The 22,698-nt window shown below is 47.1% G+C and overlaps 1 protein-coding gene across 1 annotated transcript in view; it reads right to left on the reverse strand.

Moving 5' to 3' along the window:
* Window positions 1-22,698, reverse strand: part of LOC119250690 (zinc finger protein 39-like) — a 332,349-nt gene that overhangs the window by 94,432 nt on the left and 215,219 nt on the right. The window contains exons 3-4 of the mRNA XM_054697668.1: window positions 15,134-15,296; window positions 14,798-14,890 (exon numbers count right to left, since the gene is read on the reverse strand). Of these exons, the coding sequence (XP_054553643.1) occupies window positions 14,798-14,890; window positions 15,134-15,296 (256 nt within the window). The remainder of the gene's footprint in view (window positions 1-14,797; window positions 14,891-15,133; window positions 15,297-22,698) is intronic.

Consider the following 22,698-nt stretch of genomic DNA (forward strand, 5'->3'; position numbering starts at 1 on the left):
GCAGGACAAGAGCCAGAATCACTTCTGTAGTCAAACTTTATTGGTTACTCTCACCCTTCACCCCGGGGATGCAGACCTGGGGGACAGCAGGAAGCCACATGTGAGGCAGCGCCAGAAGGCAGGGAGTGCGGGGCTGGGCCCCAGCACAGACTGCACCCCAGGGCCATGGATTCCCTCCCCCCACAGCAGTGTGGCCTTCACAACCCTGGGAACAGCTGCCTGTACTGTCCTTTTCTTTTATTTTTTTTTTGCTTTAATAATAAAAGAGGAAAGGAAAATTGTGTATAATGTGCATGCTATTCTTGCTATCTACATTATGTATAAAATATAGACTCTTTTTACTTTATAACACACATCTTTCCCCTTGATAAATAACTTCAAAATATCTAGTATACATGCCTTTACCTTGTCTATATATATTTGGTTTTCTACATACATATATACATACATATATATAATTACATACATATATTTACTCACGTCTGTAAAACACAGTAAATACATGCTCAACAATGACAACTGAACAAATGCAATTTTGGTTTAAAAAAATGAAGTATTTCTGTGAAAGCACCAGGCAGCAAACAGAAAGCCATAACTGCTAGAAACTTCTTCCTCCCCTGGGCTAGACACAGAGCAGAATTCCAAATATGTTTTTTTTGCCTAAACAACAAAGAGGGGTCTAAGGAGTTGGTCAGGTCCCTGCTTTTGTTTCTTTTCCTGGGATTTGACTAGAGTTACAAGTAAGTCATTACATTCAGAAGGACACCAAGGTGTCCCGGTGATGCTTCAGGGACAGCAGAGACCCGCACAGGAAGGGAAACGCAATGGCAGCAGGCCACCATGGGGCAGAGCCCGGCCTGCCTGACAGCCTAGCTAAGTGCAGAGCCATCACGTATAGCACAGTCTTGCTATTACTCTGCTCACTGTGTAAACAGAAAGGGTGCAGCAGATTCAAGAGTATTCAGCAGTGCAATACTTTAGTAGCCTGACTGAGAGTCAGATGCTCCCGTGCCCTGTCCAGGACTCCAGCACAGAGAGACTGGGATGTGGGGAAGAGGAAGGTTCTGAGGCCACTGCTTTGCACTGCTCACTGACTGGGGTCACTCAGTATAGTCCTGGCTTCATCTCAAGATCCAGTGAGACCGCCGAACCTATCGCCTGTTGCAGCTGCCCAGGAGGTCTTCACTTTTCTTGTAAGAAGTGCTGGAAGCCACTCAGGAGGGCCACTCCTGAAATTGGGAGCACTCCCTGTCTGTCCACTTTCCTGCCCAGGGGGAGGACAGCCTAATGGCTGCAAAGTCTGCAGCCACATTGTGATGTAGCACACCTTTCTTTCTCTGCCCTCCACCCATTGTTCAAAAGGGAACTGAAACGCAGGGTGAACTCTTGATCTTTTTTTTTTAATGAGCTCCCACTTCTACAGCCTCTGCAGTAGAAAAACGGAGGCAGTGGGTGGAGCAGAGTCCTCAGGCAGTTGAACCCTAGGTCTGGATCTAGGATTGGGGTGGGGGCAACCTAAGGAGAGCTGGCCTCAGGAAATCCAAAAAGTAAACATCTGAATTGGTGTCTCTGTTCTTACCTACTATAAGACAAATCAGAGAGAACTGTTCACCTTACAATCACAATGGGAAAGTTTAAACAGCTAGTTTTTTTGGTAGAGTTGAGACATAATTGAGTTTCTAAAAACATTCAGTTAGCTACAATACAACAAAAACATTCTGTAGCTAAACATTCAGTTAGCTACATTACAGTCCTTAGCAGGTTTGAGTTCTAGCTGCAAGTCATACACCAATCAGCCAGGACCTCAGCCAAGTCACTTCACCTCTGAGCCTCCCTCTTCCTATCAGAGAGCCCCAAAATCCTGGTAGGAGCGCAGTGTGACTTAGAAATCTGGGTGACAAGTGGTACTGCTAAGAAGAAGTACTGTAACCTTGACCATCATGTCACCTCCCTAGGATGTAAAATAAAGGAAGTTAATATGCTGTACAGAATCCAGGGCAAATGGATTCTCTTTCTCCCCAGGATATCACTGGCCACGGCTGAAGTGACTCCATCCCGGCCCAACCCACCAGAATAAAGACAATCACATCAGAAACCTAATTTATGAGCACAGACCACATTCAACAGCTTCTGCTATGAGACAAGATAGTTAAAAGCGTATAAAGGTATGAATTCAATATACAGCTAAAATCTAAGTCACAAATGAACATTAAAAGCTCCACTCCCTGAGAAAAGGCATTTTCCCATGGGATATACCCAGACCACCGAGAACACATTTGACAGTCATTGGTAATAACCTGCCAAGGACATTTGAAAATCCTAAGTCTGAGGCTTGCTGCATCACCTACACTCAAAATCAACTAGGAAGTCAATTTTTAAAGGAGTTTAGCGATATTTCTGTTTCGGAAGGGAAAGAAAAATCGACTCCATCTTGCAGCTCTCTCACTAACCTTCTGGAGGAATGTGAGTGTGGCTTCCTGCTCAACAGGAGGGTGTTGACAGAAGTGCTGAGAGCCCCATGCAGGTTGCAGTGAGCCCTTATCACAGCTGCTCCACAGGGCAGGAGAGAAGCCCCCTACCTAGTCCGCAGGGAGTGCTTTCCTGCCCAGGAGAAGTACAGAGGCACAAATCCTTCTACTAGGGAGGCAAACTGGTTTGATGGAGAGGAAAGGCTTTGCAGTCCATTTTGCTTAATAGCTGTGGACTTTCGGCAAGTTGCTCTTCCTTCAAGTCTCAATTTTCTCATGTATAAAATGGGACCAGCAATACCCACTACTGAGTGTGGTTTACAGATGAATGAAATCACAGATCCACAACACTGCACACAGTAGAAAAATCAAGAAATGTTGGCGCACAGGGGGTTCCTCAATGGCTCTCTGCAGATAAAGTGTTTGGGAGGAGTTGTCTTGAGTTGCAGAGGGCCAAGGTTGCCCCTGAACTGTCCAGATACACCTGACATAGGTTATGAAGGACAGGCAGACTAAGGAATGTGGCTGGACTCTGCAACACCTCTCCCATCGTGGAGAGACTGATAGTGATTGCAGACTCTCCAGAAGAAAGCTTAGAGAATTCAAACTTTCCAAGTGTGACTTTGGTCTAGGCAAAAAAAAAAAAAAAAAAAAAAACACTTCTTCTGTCTCTCCATTCCCTGACACTTCAGCAACAGAAATAATAGCAATCAAAGGGTGTTTCTTAGTAAATTTCATGATGTAGCCTGAAGGATGTTTCCTAAGTGAAGAACAAAATGAGCAACAGCACATAAACATTCAGACATTACAGCAATTTCGTTCATTTGAAGTTTAAAATCACTACATAGTATTGCTGGTTTAGCATAACCTAATAGTGGTAGTCATTATTTTTCTTAAGAATTTGTAAAGATATAATCCAAATACCATAAAAGTCACCCATTAGAGCATACAAATAAATTATAACTTCACAGTTGTGCAAACACCACCAAAATAAAATTTGGAACATTTTCATCACCCCCAAATTAACCCTAGACCATTAGCAGATACTTCCCTTTTGCACCAACTCTTGGGCTTGGCAAAATCCAATCTACTCTCTCTCTCTGTAGATACCCCTCATCGGGTTTTTGGAATTAATGGAATCTTGTAAGAAGTTATGTTCTGTGTCTTGATTCTTTGACTTAGCATAAGACTCAAAATCCATCCAGGTCTCAGAATTTCATTCCTTTTTTTTTTTTTTAAGATTTATTTATTTATACAAGCACTGGGTACAGTCAGAAGCGCGGGCGGGTGAGAGAATTCACCAGAGCCAGAGCGGGGAGAAGAGTAGGCAGAAGGACCGAAGGACACTGCTGAGGGGAGCAGCGGGCGGCAGGAGAGGTCTGTGCTCCATGCGGGACCCTCACCAGGTGGCCGGGGAGCAGCCGGGGATCGAACCAGCACTGCAGAGGCCGTGGGCAGCTTCGCATCCCATTGCTCAACAGCTCTGCCCCCGGGGAGGCCCCTTTTTATGCTTTTTCTTGATGCAGCAGATGGCAGACCCTTTCTAGAGCGGATATTCTGGGGGCTTTGCAGTCCCCCCCCCAACAATAGGACTTTTTAAATTCCCAATTTCGACGTCACGCCCCCCCAGAAGACGAAGGAGGTGAGTGACAGATACAGAACCACCCCCGCACGTACTCGTCTCGCCACACTCTGACGACACCCCGTGTCCAGTGGCGCTGAAGGAGCAGCGCCCCGGGAGAGTCGAGGGAGGACTGAGAAGTCGGAGGAGGCACCTCCAGCTCAGACCCCGGTGCGCAGGGAGGTCGTGCCCGGGACGGGCTGACGCTCCCAGGCGCCAAGACCGTCGCCGCGCGGGGAGGACACGCTGGTCACGGGGGCGCGAGAGGGGGACATCCAGCTGGGGACCCAGGACGGCCCATTCCCCCGCGGAGCGCCCCGCGACAGCGCGAGTACCCGCAGGCGATGGTGCCAGGGCAGCCTCTTACCAGGTGGGTGCAGGTCCCCCCGCGCACCGCCGCCCCTGGCTTCTCATCACCCCGTTTCCTCCGCCGGCCTTGCGGGCCGCTGTGGAGAGAATCCCCCGCGAGCGCCTTGAGGACGTTCGTGCCCGATGGAGGAATCCACCCGCCGAGGGCCGCCTCCTGGCACCTCCGGGTCTGGGCCGCCTCCGCACCCTGACTCCACCTTGCCCCGGAACCTCCCCCTGCGAGTTCAGGACTCAGGCCCCGGGAGGCAGCGGCTCCAGCTTCCCCGACAGCGTCCCTGGAGGGCCTGGAGCCACCGGAGCCTGTACAGGGCTCACTGCAGAGGGAAAACATTCCCGGGCTACTAAGCAGTGACCACGGCGAGCGCCAGGGGCCTTTTCACAGACTTCACGTGTCCTTCACACTGTTTCCTCAGCTCATCCCGAAAGGCCACCGAGCAGGGTGTGCAGAGTCACGGCGAGACGGTGCCCTGAGCGGCGTCCACGTCCTCCACCCCAGCTCTCTGCAGGAGGACAGCCCCGATCACTCTCTCCTCAGGTCTGAGAGAGTCCACACTTCACCTCACCTTGGCCGACATGTCGGGCACTGCAGCCCAGCCCAGGAAAGTCTCAGGACACGAGCTGGAAACAACGCTTCCTCTCCCCGCCCGAGACTGCTTGATGCTCATCCCTGCTTGTGAGAAGGTGAGCAGCTCCTCCTGGCCTGCTCTCGGGATGTATTTCCTTTCTCTCGGGATGTTCCACATATTCTTGCACACATCCAAGTTTTTACAGATTTGTTTCATGAATCTACACATATTTATTATTAGTATTCTTCAAAATGATATCACAAGTCAGATTAATTTATAACTAATAATTTGACAAGGTAACTCTAGCTCAATTATTTGGCTTTCCAAAATACTCGTTTAACGAATACTTAAGATTTATTTATTTATGCACACAAGAGCTGGGGTACAGGCCGTCGATGCCGGGGTTGAGAGGATTCACCAGAGACAGAGCAGGGAACAGAGCAGGCCGACTGACAAAATACACTGCTGAGGGCGCAGCAGGCCAGTCGGGAGAGGTCTGAGGCTCATGGCAGTCAGCTCCCTGGCTGGCTGGGGATCCAACTTGTGCACAGTGGCTGGCAGTAGTTTGAGAGCACTGTGTTTAACCCCTGGGCCACCAGGGAGGCCCCTTACCTTTAGTTTGAGGTCAGAAGTATGACTCCTTCATTTCCCACCGCTTTTAATCAGGAAAGCTTTGGTTATTTGGGGTCTTCTGTGTTTCCATATGAACCTCAGTAATCTTTGTTCTATTCCTCTGAAGAATGCCATCGGGATATTTATTGGGGTTGCAGTGAATCTAGAAGGGGTTTTGGGTTGGATGGCCCTTTGGACAATGTTGATTCTTCCACCCCATGAGCTGGGTCTTTCTTTCCATTTCTCTAAGCTTTCTATTATTTTTTTCCACAATGTTTGATAGTTTTCCTTGTAAAAGTCTTTCACCTCCTCTGTTAAATTTATTCCCAGTTATTTTTTTTTCCATGTGCAATTGTAGGTGGGATGGCTTTGTTAATTTCCTCTTCTAGTTCATTATTTGTACTTAGGAAGGCATATGTTTTTCAATGCAGAGTTTGGTGGCATTACATACACTCACTCTGTCGTCTAACTCTTATTTCTGAAACCAGGGTGTCCCAAAGGCTTACATACATCCCCAAAATAGACCTGAGTTCTTTCTGCTCATTGCTTAACCCTTTGCACTCCGCTGTCCCCTCTCAGGGGACATCGGAATTCTAGCATATCACTCGGATGTCCCCTCTCAGGGGACATTGCAATTTATTAGTGATTTTGGGAAATTGAGTTATTTCAACGCAACTTTTTGAAACATGCATGTTTCCCTGAAGGTTTATCTTGAAATGGCACAAGAAATTAAATCAAAATATCGTAAAATTGCTAAGATATATACAAGAAATATCAGCGGGTTTTGTGTCGGACAAGAATGTGAGATGCGTGCTCACAACGGTCCGAGCACTTCACAACGCCACTTGAAAAGAGTGATAAGGGGAGTTTGTAGAAGAAAGGTCGGTTTTCAAACAGTGCACACTGTGTAGTGAGATATATAATTACAAATAAACAAGTCTACATCTGGAGGAAAAGATTTTCAAAGCTGAGCTCATTTTGGTTTGAAGCTTCGAGAAGTGCACATAGATCTAAAGAGGAGAAAATCGGAAAAGTGATTCTTTTCTTAGTGAATAAATTGTTTGGTGAAAGCTATTTTGGTAAATATCTTGTCAGTAATAACAATTAGAAACTTTCAACCCATGCATTTATTTATATTTTTTATTAGAACAATGGCAAAGCGTCCAACCATGAATGAGTCTCGTGACACAAGTAGTAGTAAAGATGAGCTCCACTAATCAGCCTGCAATGCATATTGGGGAGTGTGACAAAACTTATCATACTGTACAAAATTATAAACAATAAAATATTGTTTTTTTTTGCAAATATGCATTCCTCAATGTCACCCAATTCATATAAGTCCACTATCATTATAATACGTTATTTGGTTCCAAAATTATACTAAATAATACGAGGGTCTGTAAATGCACGTTTCCGCTGCAAAGTAGCATCGAGTAGCTGGTAGCCAATGTCCAGAATGTTTCGGAGTGCAAAGGGTTAAAAGTCAAACTATTCATTGTCTTCTAGCCTGGCTACATTACCAAGACCAACATGTTCTTCCCGTGCAGTTCTGCTTCTCCAGACAAAGTGAACCTCGCAGCCCAAGACCGGCCATCCACCTCGGTATCTTATGGGTACACTGCCTTTCATCCAGGGGATGAACTTAGGGGTGGGGGCGACCAAGGGAGATGGCACAGACCTGCAAGTAGCACACACCTCTTGTCCCCATATCCGAAGGATAAGCGCCCCACACAAGAATGGACCCACAGCCTCCCTGCTCCGTAAGTCTCAGACCGTGAAGCTGTCCACAGCCACTGCGGCAAGAACTCCATCCCCAGCCAGGGAGCTGACCCACAGGGCGCAGCACCTCTCCTGTCTCCCCGCGGCTCCCCTCAGCAGTGGATTTCAGTGGATCTGCCTGTTCTGCTCCCCACTCGTCTCTGGGGATTGCTCCCCTGCCCTGGTCCACAACCTGTCCCTGGAGATCAAGGCTCCTGTAGTGTCCTCACCGCTGGAGCGTGGACAGTGTCTCTGGGCAGTGCTGATGCTGCGCATCCTGACCCCGGGATGTGGCTGAGCTGGGCAAGGTCCCCATGGATCACGGTGGAGGCCTCTCCTGGGCCACCGCTGACAGCATCACCACCCACCTGGGCCGCCCACCCATCCACAGAGGCCTCACCCGCCACACCCCTGGATGCCCCAACACACCTGCAGGGGGACATGACACGAGTCCCCTGAACCCCTCACCTTCAGAGCCGAGAGTGACCCTTGCTGCAACAGCCCACATGGGTCACGTCACAGCAACAGGCACTTCCAGGGAACGTGGTACTAGCAGAGGAGTGTTGTCTTAGCAAACCCTGCAGGCCTCTTTGGACCAGGTCTGAGGTGAAGGCTGAGGGGCCCAATGCCATCTTTAATGGGCGCTCAAGGACGCCTAGGAGCCTGCAGCATCGTGGAAAGTGGCCTGCGGCCTAGGGGTGAAAACCTCAGCAACCTCCCATGGCGTGTTGAGGAATATGGCCCATGGCCCCAACACTCCAGGTGGAGTTTGATGGGACCAATGTACCTCCCCCTGAATCAGGGAGGATGCTCTCAGGGGACAGACACCCCATCAGTCACCGACCTGGAAACACAGGATGTTCCTGACTGAGGTGTTCCTGAGATGTTCCTGACTGAGGAAGCTGTGTAGAGGGCACGGACAGGGAGTAGCGGGCGCCCAAATCCCAAATCCATGATCAGAGAAACAATCCCCGATGGACGGGCCCCGAGCCCAGCCCTGCGGAGAGGACGCCGCAGAGCCGACACAGGGCACGACTGCAAATCCACAGACCAAGGCTAGGTGTGGACATGCAGGCGAGTAACGAGGGCAAACTCAGCGGGCCTCGGAGCCTCGGGAGAGGACTCAGGCCAAGCCCCTCAGCAAGAGACACGCCGCAGAGACCCCCACGACCAGCACCCGCTCCCTGACCACCACAGCCGTGGGAGCCCCTGCTTCTCGGCCCCAGCGGCCACCCCTTGGGACCGTTCTGCTCAGGGAGCTTTCTTGTCCTTACTCCTGTGAGTAAATGTCTGGCTCTTCTGGAACTCTGGGCTCCACTTGGAAGTACTTTCGCACCAAAGACAAGAAATGAGGAAGAGCACACCCAAGGCCTCAGACTCCGGGCCTGCTGCAAAAACTCCCCACTAGGCATCACCACGGAGCCAAAGAAACACACCAGAAGGTGCCCGGACCCCTGAGGGGGGGAGTGGGAGCAAGAGTTACATCAAGGACTTCCTCAGCCACCACATTCCACACCGACCACTCACCCCAAGCTATGAACTGACTCAGACAAAGACCACATTCCGGACACGGCCAGCAACAGCGGAAGGGATTATGTTCTGAACAAAGAGTGCAGGAAAAAGACCTGGATTACATCATCACCTCCAGGAGGAATACAGGGGAACGAAGAAAGTGTCAGGGGAAAAAGACAAAACTAGCAGGCAGATGACAGAGCTGAGACGCCAGCAGGGGATGGGGCAGAAGAGGGGCCAGGAGGGGAGGAGGAGCACCAGGGCCTGGGGTGACGGGTCACAGGGGCGGTGCGGACAGGACATTTGCAAGAATTATACAGAAAGGGAGCAATCCAATATTGCACAAAGATGAACAATAATTTAATAAAAAAATTTTAACAGGCAAGAAACCTTTCCTTTAAAAAAATTTCAGGGGCCTCAATTGGCGCAGGGGTGAAGTCTCACCACTATGAAGCTGTTCTCAGTACTGCAGACATGAGTTTGATCCCTGGCCGGGGAGGTGACCCAAGGGCACAGTAGACCTCTCCTGTGTCCCCACTGCCCCCCTCAGCAGTGGATTTCAGTAGATCCACCTGTAGTGCACCCCACTCTCTCGGTGGAGAATCCTCTCACCCCCTCATACCTCCGGCTTGTACCCCAGATCTTGTATGCAGAATTAATCTTCCAACAAAATTCCCTTATTTTGTAGAACTGGGGTGTAGACCAGAGGTTTGGGGGTGTTAGGATTCACCAGATACTGAGTGTGGTGACAAACAGGCAGAACCACTGAAATACCTGGCTAACGGGAGCAGTGGGTGACACAGGAGAGGCCTGCTGCGGCCATATGTGGGGCGGCTCCCTAGCTGGGGCTGAAACCCTGGCCAGAGAAGGCAATAGTGCTGAGACTTAACCCCCAGGCCACCAGGGAGGCCCCAAAAAACCTTCATCATGAAAGGTAGGTAAAGACATCTGCAGACCTCAACCTATAGCCGATAGCACACAGTTCAACGTTTCCTTCTAGAGGAGGACATTTTGGTGGTGAGCAATTCCAGCATCGGGGGGCACCACAGAGACCTAGAGTACTGGACAGAACGTGACGACTAAGTTAGAAAACCCAGAGAGATCACTTACCCACGCAACATGCAGTGTGCCATGTAGACAGACAGCTGCTGTGGACAGGCATAGCATCGCCCAGGAACTTAAGATGATACTAGAGGCAACGGCAACAGGAACAGTAACATCATCACTGCATGAACTTGGGAGAACAGAGTGAACCAGGTAACTCCACACAATTAGGATTGAAACTGTATGTCAGTTCCCATTGATCTCAGCTGCATGATGTGGTTTGAGCTCCTAAGTTTGAAGATTTTTTAAAAGATTTTTATTTATTCAAGTATACAAGAACCAGGGTACAGGCCAGATGTGTGGGAGGGTGAGAGGATGCAGCAGAGACAGAGCGGGGAACAGTACAGGCAGACTGACCGAAATACAGTGCTGAAATACATGCAGTGGGCCAGAATGGAGAGGTCTGCCACACCATGGGGCTGCTCCTGGCCGGCCAGGAAATCAAACTCCCACCGCAAAGTCCACGGACAGCTTCACAGTGCTGCGCTCAACCACCTGCACCACCAGGGGAGGCCTGCCTGCACACTCTTGACATTCATAGCATTTCCCTCCAGTGTGGAGTTTGTCATGCCTAGTGAGGGCTGACTTCCTGAAAAGTATTCCCACTCTTCACAATCATAGGGATTTTGTCCAGTGACATCTCTGATGTCCAGTGAGAGCTTGCTTACGGGAAAAAGTTTTTCCACACTCTTGACACTCATAAGGCTTCTCTCCACTGTGACTTCTCTGATGTTTACTGAGGAACGATTTCTGGTGGAAAGCCTTCCCACATTCTTGACACTCATAGGATTTCCCTCCATTATGAATTCTCTGATGTGTAATGAGGTGTGACTTACGGGAAAAAGCTTTCCCACAAGCTTCACAATCATAGGGTTTCTCTCCAGCGTGACTTCTCTGATGTCTAATGAGGTTGGACTTACGGCAAAAAGCTTTCCCACACGCTTCACAATCATAGGGTTTCTCTCCAGTGTGAATTCTCTGATGTCTAATGAGGTTGGACTTACGGGAAAAAGTTTTCCCACACCCTTCACAATCATAGGGTTTCTCTCCAGTGTGAATTCTCTGATGTTTACTGAGGGATGATTTCCACTGAAAAGTCTTCCTACACTCTTGACATTCATAAGGCTTCTCTCCAGTGTGACTTCTCTGATGGAGACTGAGGGATGATTTCCATTGGAAAGTCTTACTACACTCTTGACATTCATAAGGCTTCTCTCCACTGTGAATTCTCTGATGCTCCCTGAGGTAATACTTACTGGAAAAAGATTTCCCACACCCTTCACATTCATAGGGTTTCTCTCCAGTGTGAATTCTCTGATGTCTAATAAGGTGTGCCTTACTAGAAAAAGCTTTCCCACACCCTTCACAATCACAGCGTTTCTCACCAGTGTGACCGCTCTGATGTTCAGTGAGGGATGATTTCCAGTCAAAAGTCTTCCTGTACCCTTGATATTCATAAGGCATCATTCCAGTGTGACTTCTCTGATGGTGAGGGAGGGATGATTTCCAGTGGAAAGTCTTCCTACACTCTTGACATTTGTAAGGCTTCTCTCCAGTGTGAATTTTCTGATGCTCAGTAAGGTGAGACTTCCTGGAAAAAGCTTTCCCACACCCTTCACATTCATAGCATTTCTCTCCAGTGTGAGTCCTCTCATGTAGAACAAGAACTGACTTACCGGAGAACACTTTCCTGCACGCCTGACATTCATAGGATTTCTCCCTTGTATGAGTTTTCTGATGGACACTAAAAGCAAGTTTCCGCCTGAAAGTTTTCTTACACACCTGACATGGGTAGCACTTCACTCCCGTTTGAGACTGTGGATGTAAAGTGAGGGCAGTCTTCCATGAGTAAGTTTTCACATAATCGTTAGAGCCAAACAACTTCACTGCAGTGAGATTTCTCTGGTATCCCCTCTGTAAGGAAATCTCAGCGGTGTCCCCACACTCATCAGGTTGATCGTCTGTTTGTGTTTTCTGATGATCAGTCAGAACAGAGGTTTTAGAGGCCGCTTCACCATATCTCTTATATCCCAAATTATTCTTCCCTAACTGGGTACTCTCACGCAGATAGGTGTGAAATGTGTTTCTGAGACTGACCCCACTTTCATAACATTTCTGCTGCTCATGTTCAACATACCTAGGAGGATTCAAATGCACTGGAGTCATCTCCGCAGCTCTCCCCTTTTCATAACAACTGCAGCGGGTCTGTCCTCCTTGGGTACTGTCTTGGACAACGAAAGGTACCTTATCATGGGTGTCCCTGCACTCATTGCATTTACGGACAATCCCTTCCAGAAGGTCTCCTCTAGGTGTAAATACTGTTTCTTCACTCATGATTTTTCCTTGTTCACGAAATTCAAAAGGCTGTTGAAAGTTCTGAATCACCTGGTGACTAAGGTGCTCAGGATACTTGATAGGTTCCCTCATTCTACTAGCGACCTCCTCATTCTCTCCAGCATGTTCTTCATGAGGCTCACCAGGGATCATCATGGTCCTATGTATAGTAAAGTTCTCAGACATCATTGCTGAATTGTTTTCATTTTTGATACTATGGTTCAAACAATGAATTGAGTGCAAATTGATTTTTTCCATTAAGTCAGTTCTCTCATTGGATGGTGTTTTGCTGCTGGTGGTAAGAACTTGCCACAAATGTCTGCCCTGATTTGCAGGGCTGTCCTGAGTCAGGTGATCCACAGTATGGACATCTAAAGTGAGATAAAAATGACCATGTCTCTAAAAAGTAAGCATTCTGAGTGAATACTACTAAGCGGCACGGAAGTTCCTATATTACAACATAATTTACAGGTATTGATTTTCTGATTCATGCTTTTTGCCTGTAGTAAATTATGGGGAGAATAGATTTTTTGGTATTTTTTACTTTAGCATAGGAGATCTGGGGTGTAGGCCAGAGGTGCAGGCGTGGGGGTGCTGTATGGGAGCGTGCTGTAGGGGAGTATGTTGACCAGAACAGGCGGACTGACTGAAATACACTGTTGAGGGGAGCAGCGGGTGAGACAGGAGAGATTTGCTGTGCCAAAGTCAGTGAACTCCTTCACTGTGGATCAAACTCAGGCCATAATAGTGAGAGCTAAGAGACTTAATCCCTAGGACTCCAGGGAGGCCCCAGTTAACAGATTTTCTAATGCCAAACCAGGATAACAAAGCAGTAAATCTAATTTCACAATGGTTTTATAAAATCATAAATATTTGGTAAATATAGTCTTTTAAATAGAGTTGTCGATCTCAACCAAAAGCATTTCACCCAACATAGATCCTACACACTTTCTTTCTTAGACTGACCCTGTGCAGCTCTTGAGGGTACTTTCTGAATAACCAAGCCCTGCAGAGGCCATGGCTTTCCCAGAAACCTGTGGACTGAGAGACCCAGTCATTGCCCAGGCACTTTAAGCAATAGGCCTGCTGAGACACAAGGACTCTGCTTCTCCATTTCCTTAGTTTTTCTTTCAACCCCGCCCCGGGCCTCGGTCACCTGCAGAAGTTCTCAGAGGCATGTGTTTCCCTCCACAGAAGAGTCCAGTCAGTTCATATTTAAATATCATATCACATAAGGCTCAGAATCCTAATACATGCAGCAAACTCCACCTCATCATTGTGTCCCACGTTCCTGCTAAGCGATAGGAAAAAAGTTCTGCATCCATCCTGTGTTATCAGCGTTAAAGTCTTTTCTCACATCCTTCTGAGAGCAACACCCTGGTGGTCTCAACGCACTCCCTGGAACCTATATTTCTGCTTTGTTCATAGCAGCTCCAGTTTTTATGCCGTGTGTGACTCTCAGCTACATCACACTGTCGTCGATTCCTTTACTTTCCTCCCAATGATTCCCACGAGAAGGTGGGATTGCACAGGTCACACTGCTCCCCAAGTATGAGCCCCCAACCTGAAACTCTTGGTGCCATGGCTTTAGAAACCACCACCTCAGGTTCCCCCTCCCATGTCACAGAACATCCCTTCCAACGCTGAACAATTCTGGGTCCTCCTCAGCCTCACAATTACTATGAGGGCGGTCACAAGGCTTGCCCCTGAAACACTACTCATGTTCTAAATAACTCTCCAGTCAATGACTCTCTATCCCTTTTGAGTTAGTCACCTGCTCTGTGATATCTCCAATAGCAATACATAGCCACTATCCCAGACTGCAGAGGGAACTATAGATATGACATGTCAGTGCAACCCATTCACCTCACCTGAGCTCTGAAAGAAAAGAATTATCTCTATAATGATGCGTATGGAACACACACAAAAACAACATCCTCCACTCATGCTGGTCAAACATCCTCTGTGGCTTTACCTCTCTATTAATGAATGCATTTATTACATATTCTTTCCTCACAGAGCATATAACTTCAGAATGTAAAGATCATTTCTGTGAGTACTGTTGCTCTCCCCTCAGAAAATTTACCACTGGCTAAACTTCCCATAAACATATGGAAAAAATAAAAAAAATCCCTCAACAAGTACCTAAAGAAAACAGTCTATGAGAATACACTAAGAGAGAGAACAGAGAAATGTGATCACTGCAGAATAATCCCCACAGTATCAGGGACTGCATACTGGTTTATGAACATAGACAACCATCATTAAAAGAGCAGGACAAAATTCACAAGATATTAGTATTTGGAAACTGAATAAAGAATAAAGAATCAGTTTGATATATGCAGACACACTCTCCAAGGTTGGACACTGGAAAAGCACCTCAGTGTGGCCAATATCACTGGCCACACTCCCAGCCTCCTCTCAGCCTCCCGGCCTGGCAAGCACTGACTGACCTGAGAGGTCCTGGTTTGGGGGATCATCCACAGTCCACGGCTGTAATCCCTGCTGCGACCTGATGCTCTCCTCAGGATCAGTAACACAGCGCCCTGTGATGAGAAACAGTGTTGGTCTTCGATCAAGTTCAACTTCAGTCTTTGAAAACTAACAAATGCAGTGTGAAGAACTGTTCAAAAGAGGCCAATCTGAATCTTTCCAAACACAAACCAAAACACCCAAAATGTACACTGCCTGCCATGTTCAACCTCACCAACACTCAGTTTCATAAGTAAGTGCACACTTATCGGTGCAGAAGACAGCATTGTACTAGTGTTACACTGGAGCTTCCTCACCTAGGGACAGTAGGAGATTGCAGGTCTCCAGCATCACATCCCGGTACAGGGTCCTCTGAGCTTCACTCAGGTACCGCCACTCCTGCCACGTGAAGTTCACAGCCACATCTTCAAATGACACCGTCTCTTCTGAGGGAACATTTCTCATCTCAGTGCCGGCAGCCTGGGTCAGATAGAGCAAGTGCAAACACATCTTATTTTGTGCGTCTTCGGTCCTGTATAGAATTCGCAGATGAAAGAGCCTCGTCTCTACATTCACTCCTTTGGTCCTACAAGTAGACCTATAGCTTACCTTATATATTTGGAAGTGTCTATGATTCTAAGAATAAAAGGATGAATAAAATTGGCTCCTTGAGGAGCTGATAGCCTGGCTGGCAGGTGTAACAGACAAACACAACCAGAATCATGTGCTAAAGGAGCTTCATAACACATGAAAATCGTGTGCAACTTTGTGACAATATTTTACTCCTGTGACCTCAAAGCCTGGTATCTCCAACTCACAGTAAACAAAAACTGAACCCGAAACCAGAATGTTCAAGCAATGAGGTGGGAAAAAGCACAGGTAAGAGATGTTCAACTATAAGCAAGTATAAACCAGAGATGCACTATGGGGGGGGTGTGGAGGGATTAGGGTCAAAATAAGGGGGGTGGGATGTATGGGGACTATAACCAAGATGAAAATGCATAACTTGTGCAGAAATAAAAAATGATGTAAAATATATATAAAATAAAATTTTAAGAAAAGATGTTCAGCTGACAGAGTCAGAAGATGATAGAACAGTTCATCAGTTCTAAAATGGAAGGACAAAGGGGAGGAGAACATGGTACGAGGAATGTTTTCCTAATATGCTGTCCGCATGACGGGCTGGTAGACACTGGAATTCCACACGCAACTGGACATGTGTCTGATAGATCAGGAAGTCTAATTTGAAAAGAGAAATTTGGGAATCAGGGCCTCCCTGGTGGCACAAGAGTTTAAGTCTCAGCACTATGAAGCTATCGGCAGCTGCTGCAGCACGAATTCGATCCCCAACCAGGGAGCTATCCACAAGGTGCAGCAGATATCTCCTGTCTCCCCACTGCTACCCTCAGCAGTGTATTTCACTCAGTCTGCCTGTTCTGTTCCCCGCCCTGTCTCTGGTGAATCCTCTCATCCCCTGCACCTATGGCCTACACCTGAGTGTTTATATGCATACATAAAATAAATATTAAAGAAAAGAAAGAATTTGGGAATCTCCAGGATATTATTGATAGTTTTCATCACCGTAGGGGAGAACACGGTGACCAGAACAAAAGTTATCGAAAGAAGAGGAAAAACAACTAGAAGAGACAAATATTTCTTTTGGAGAAAGAAAAAAAAATAGATCATAGCAATGAAAGAGTTTTGGAAAATAAGATACACGGTATAAGAAAACAAACATCTTAAGAAATCCATAAATGTATTCAATCATTTCCTTTCCTGTGTAGTAAATCCTGTGCACCTCCACATACATATAGAATAGGAACCCATTAAAATAAATTTCCATTTGTATTAGCTAAAAATGGATTCAGAGGATTTTTCCTCAACACAAAACAAGTCCTTGACACAGCCACAGGTGAAATCAACATTCACAATGAGAGGAGAACTAACAAAAATGCTCAGTGTCCCCTATTCACAATGGGTTTGGGTGACGTTACGTAACAACAACAACAAAAAGACAACATACATAAAAACGGTCATAACTAGTTATAATTCATTCTTGGAAAACTAATGAAAGCCACAGTAAAGCGACTCTGGAAAGGAAAACCCAGTGAGCAGACTATAACACACACCCATGTTCACACACACAGGAGCTCCTGTACGCTGCCAGTGAAATGACAAAACAGTAAGCAATGCATGTAGCGGAACCAAGGGCAGAGACTCGCTGGAATAAAGAAACCCGGAGAGTTAAACAATGAATTAAACAAATGCAAAGACACAACAGCATCCAGGACACGATGAGCCTGCTGCACTGACAGCAACTCTCGCAAGGTAACCCGGCACATCCCAGTTCTAGGAAAACAAAAATGCATTTATTTACAGGCTCATTGATTAAAACACTAATACGAGAAATAAAACAGCAGAGAGAAGGTGGATGGCTCATTTCCGCACACAGAAACTCACGGGACCTCCCAGCAGGAGTGGGCTCAGGATGCCATAAAAGGATCATATGACGAAATGGGACAATACAATCCCCTCACGTTTTCGACCCTGTTCAAAATGGAAATGTGCCGCCATGAGTAAAGGACTGGAATACACAGTTCTGCAAATCACATACCAAGCGGGTCCTAACACATGAACATTCTCAATACGAGCAGGCACGAAGTAAAAATGAATGAGAAGTACAAGAGATGAGATTTTACGTCCGCTGAGATCGCAATGATTTAAAAAGAAAGAAAAGAACTGGCAAAAATTGGGACCGGGCTCCCTTGCACACTGTTGGGGCAAACATAAATGATGCAGCCAGGAGGGAAGACAGGAAGGTGATTCTTGGAAAAGGGAACTCAGAATGACAGGAGGACCCACACCCACCCCGGGGTGTTCACCAATAGCAGGGACAACAGGAACGGGCAGAGACGTTTGCTCACCTACTGTCACTGCACCACCAGTCATTACAGCCCAAAGCAAAATAAACCCAAGCGCCAGGTGATGGATTAATGGATAAATATGACTGGTAAATACACATAAGAGATTATTAATGAGCCTCACAATGGAACTAAACAATGACACACACTACAATATGAATGCACTCCTGTATGATACCTATGAAATGACAAAACAGTTAACAATGCAATAAAATAAGAGATTCACCAAGAACACAAGGTGTAATAAGACTCCATTCATACAGGTCTGAGTCGTCAAACTCTTGAAAACAGAAAGTAAATGGTGGATACAGGGGCTGAGGGACTGAGCAGTTGGGAGCGAGAGTTTAATGAGTACAGTATTTCATTACTGGGAAATGAAAAAATCTGGAAGGTGGTGATGGCTGTATAACACTGTCAGATACTAAAAGCCAAAGAACACCACATGCAATAACAGCGAAAGGAGACTTTTTATTTTACATTTAAATAAAGGGTCAGGGGCTTTCCCGATGGCTCAAAGGTAAAGACACTACCTATGGAGCTGTCCCGCAGCCACAGCAGCACGAGTTCAATCCCCAGCCAGAGAGCTACCCACATGGTGTGGCAGACCTCTCCTGACTCTCCCACTGCTCCCCTCAGCAGTGTATTTCAATAGATTTGCCTGTTCTGCTCCCCACTCTGTCTCTGGAGAATCCTCCCCCCCACACCTCTGGCCCATACCCCAGTTTCTATATGCATAAATAAGTTCATCTTTTAAATTATGAATGAATGAATGAATGAATGAATGGAGGGCCACGTTTACTAGGAAAAGGAGAAAAGGAAGCAACAGTCATGCTGGGCAGAAGAGCAGCCACTGCTGCTCCCCACAGTGCAAAGGTTTATAAAATGAAACACTTGCATGGTCACAGGTGACAGAAGAGCTGGCAAAATTAGGTTGCAAAATATATTCATTCTATCAATATTCTATAAACATCTATCAAAATTAAAAAAAATCTACCTTAACCGTAACTTCAGCAAGAATCATACGTATGTCAAATGCAAACACACCTACTATACTCCAGTCTCGATGACAGAAACCTGAAGCTCTTTATTAAAAAGTACATTGAGCATCACTGACATAAACTCCCAACAACCAAAGGTCAAATGATGAACATCTGTGCTACCTGGTTTTACTCAGCGAGTGTCTGTGTCATGACCCTTGTTCCAACACGTCCCACTGACTCCTGAGTACTTTCTCCCACTGAACTCTGAGGTGTCACCACACCCTGGCCAGTCGGAGGCAGAAATGGGAGCAACCTCATCACTGAGAAAATGCACCCATCAGGTTTGGCCAAGAATGAGAACTGTAATGTGAAAGAAAGTGAACACACACACACACACACACACACACACGCACGCACGGCGGTGCTGTTGTTAGCAACCATTAAGATATCAGGTAATATTGAAGAGTAACTTGCATTGGGTGAGACTAAACTCTGAAACAGAGAAATGCCTTTCTGGTGGCGGGAGACCTGGGCTGAGAAGGATCTAATCCCACACGGGAGGGCACAACACAGGACGAGGTTTGCATGTGGCATGAGCGGCAGGTGCCAGTGGGACGGCTACAGGCGCAGTCAGGTGGGAGCCGAGCCTGTGGTACTAGGCCTGGGCAGGAGGCCCACGCTCAAGTGTAACTGGCAGAAATGGCAAAACACAGTTGACTGACTCACTCAGGAGAAGTGCAGACTGAAGACGGGAGACCAGATCGGAACACAGGGACTAGCTACATTCAGGAGCACAAGATACTCAAGCATTCAGGGACACAGAAAAGAAATCATCAGAGAGACCATGACAGAAGCAAGCACAAAGAAATTTGCATCTTCCAAAACACTGAAGACGGAGGAAAACTCACCAACACATACAACGAGGTCAACATTGCCCTGATCCCCCCAAAAAAAAGAGAGCATAAAAGGGAAAAATAGACGAACACCACCAAAGAACAGAGAAACGAAAATCCTCAACAAATTCCAACCGACTTAACACAGCAACATGGAGTCTCCCTGGTGAAGAAAGGGGTTAAGGCAAAGCACTATGAAGCTATCCACAGCCCCTGCAGCATGAGTTCGATCCCCAGTCAGGGAACTCACCCACATGGCACACCTGACCTCTCCTGTCTCCTTGCTGTTCCCCTTAGTAGTGTATTTCACCAGATCTGCCTGTTTTGTTCCCCACTCTGTCTCTGGTCAATCCTCTCACCCACCACATGTCTGGCCTGTACCCCAGCTCTTATATGGATATATAAATCAATCTATAAAATTCCAAATGGCTTAAATATTTGGTGATATACTTGACAGAAAATATAGGGACACACTAAGGACAGTTGCCCCGAAGTGCACTAGGGAACACAACACCAACACGACAGAAAAAGAATCTGCATGCCACACATGTGACAAGGGGTTCATTCCAAAATTTATAACATCCCCAAACAATGAGATAAACCAACTGATGACTCAATTAAAAATGGACAAGGGGGCCTCCCTGGTGACACAAGGGTTTGGGACGCAGCCTGTGAAGCTCTCCACAGCCTCTGCAGCGCGAGTTCGATCCCTGGCTGGCAGGGAGCAACCCGCATGGCGCAGCAGAACTCTCCTGACTCCCCACTGCTCCCTCAGCAGTGTGTTTCAGTAAGTCTGCCTGTTCCGCTCCCCACTCTGTCTCTGGCGAATCCTCTCACCCTCTGCACCTCTCGCCTGTACCCCAGTTCTTGTATGCATAAATGAATAAATCTTAATTAAAAAATGGACAAAGGAACTACATACACTCTTCTCTAGAAAGGAAATTCTGACATCCTACAGACAATAGGAATGTTCACCTTAACTTATTTTAAGAGAAATGTAAATTAAAAGCACACTTAGATGCCACCTCACCCTTGAGAAGGCCCAAATGAAAACAAATGGATTTATACAAAACGGGGGTGAGGGGTGAGAATTTTATGGGGACTATAACGAAGATGTAAATGATTACACTGTGCAAAAATGAAAATGATGTAAAAATATGTAAAATAGTTTTAAAAAAGTGAAACACTAAAAAAAATACGGAATGAACAACGCTGGAGAGGGCACAGAGAAAAGGGAGCTCTCACCCACGGCTGGTGGCCATGCAGTTGGAAAGACCCTGTGGATGAGGGTGCAGAGGTTTCTTAGGAAACAAAAACGGAAAATCCATATCATCTGCAATACTTCTACACATTATCCTCACGGGAAAACTCAAACACAAAAAGATTTATCCCATCCGTGAGCAGAGCAGCTGTGTTTCCAACTGCCCAGTCATGGCCCAATCTACATCCCTTTGGCAGAGGCAGGGCAGGAAGGGTGGAGCACACGCAGGGGAGCAATGCAGGGCTGTGAGGAAGGAGCAAAGGGCCACACTGAGGATAAAATGGGTGGGCAAGGAGGTGATTTTTTTTAAAGATTTATTTATTTATGCATACAGGAGCTGGGGCACAGGCCAGAGGTGCAGGGGAGGAAGGTGAGAGAATTCACCAGAGACAGAGCAGGGAACAGAACAGGCAGACAGACCGAAAAACACTGCCGGGGGACGCAGCAGGCCAGTCAGGTCTGCTACGCCATGTGGGTAGCTCCCTGGCTGGCCGGGGATGGAATTTGTGCTGCAGAGACTACAGACAGCCCCATCGGTTGCATCTCAACCCCTTGTGCCACCAGGGAGGCCCCGGGAGGTGCTATTCTTGAGTGAGATAAGCCAAAAAGTAAAGACACATATGAGATGGCTTCACTCATCTGTGGAAAATAAATACCCAAAAACATTTACATCCAAAATACTTGAATAAAACTTGAACAGGGTCATTTGAAGGTAAAGATGACCACCAGAGGGAACAGGGGAATGGGTGAAGAAGTTAGGGAGGGAGGCAGACGGGGGACGGGCCAGAGTGGTTTGGTAGAGGGGAAACTAGGGGTAGGACAAAATCCATTAGGATTGTAGGAAAAAAAAACTGGCAACTATTTCAGCAGAAGGCTTTTAGTGCTACACATGCCAATGACAGATCGAGGAGGGAAAATAAGTAAAAGAATAAGAAAAAAGTATAAGAAGCTTTAAAACAATTAAAAAAAATGAAATTTCCCAAAGGTCACACATGGTGTTCTCAAACATGGCAGGAACTTTTGGAGAGTGTAACTGGACTGGAGAGCAACTTAGGGTGTAGTGAGTGTGACTAGAAATGCATTCAGACCACACCAAGGAGAAATGCGCAGGAGCAGTGGAAACAACGGCCAGAAAAAAGGACTCTGAAGAGTCTACTGGTCACCTTCGGGTTGCAGGCCACCTGAGAGAAAGGCAGGGGCAGGCATTAAGGATCCCCCATTGGACTCAACGGCACACATGCCAAGACTGATGCCTGCATGAAAGTCTCCGAGAGTTGTGCAGGACACAGTATATGATTTTAGCTACTGCACAGAAACCTTAAAAATTCAGTTGGGGACTCCTGGGGGCGCAAGGGGTTGAGCGTTGGGGTGTGAAGCTGCCCGCAGTCTCTGCAGCGCCAGTTCGATTGCCAGTGAGGGTCCCACATGGCGCGAAGACCTCTCCTGCCGCCCGCTGCTCCCCTCAGCAGTGTACCTCGGTCCTTCTGCCTGCTCTGCTCCCCGCTCTGGCTCTGGTGAATTCTCTCACCCTCCGCGCTTCTGACTGTACCCAGTGCATGTATAAATAAATAAACAAATCTTGGAAAAAAAAAATCAGTTGTCCTTTTTAAAAGACATGTGGCTCCTTCACCCCCATTCTGCACTCAGGTCCTCAGGCCCCATCCTCCCCCTCCTCCCTCACCCCGCACCGGACCAGCGCAGAGCTGGGAAGTGTTTCTGTCCAGCGGGGTGAAGAGCCACAGTCCACACCTTCAGCGTCATCAACTGCGACCCAGGCACAGACTCTGACTCAGCGCTGCGTGAGCACCAGGGCAGAGCCCCATCTTC

This window comes from Talpa occidentalis, unplaced genomic scaffold (genome assembly GCF_014898055.3).
Source record: "Talpa occidentalis isolate TD23 unplaced genomic scaffold, MPIMG_talOcc4v2.1 talOcc4.18, whole genome shotgun sequence".
Lineage (NCBI taxonomy): Eukaryota > Metazoa > Chordata > Mammalia > Eulipotyphla > Talpidae > Talpa > Talpa occidentalis.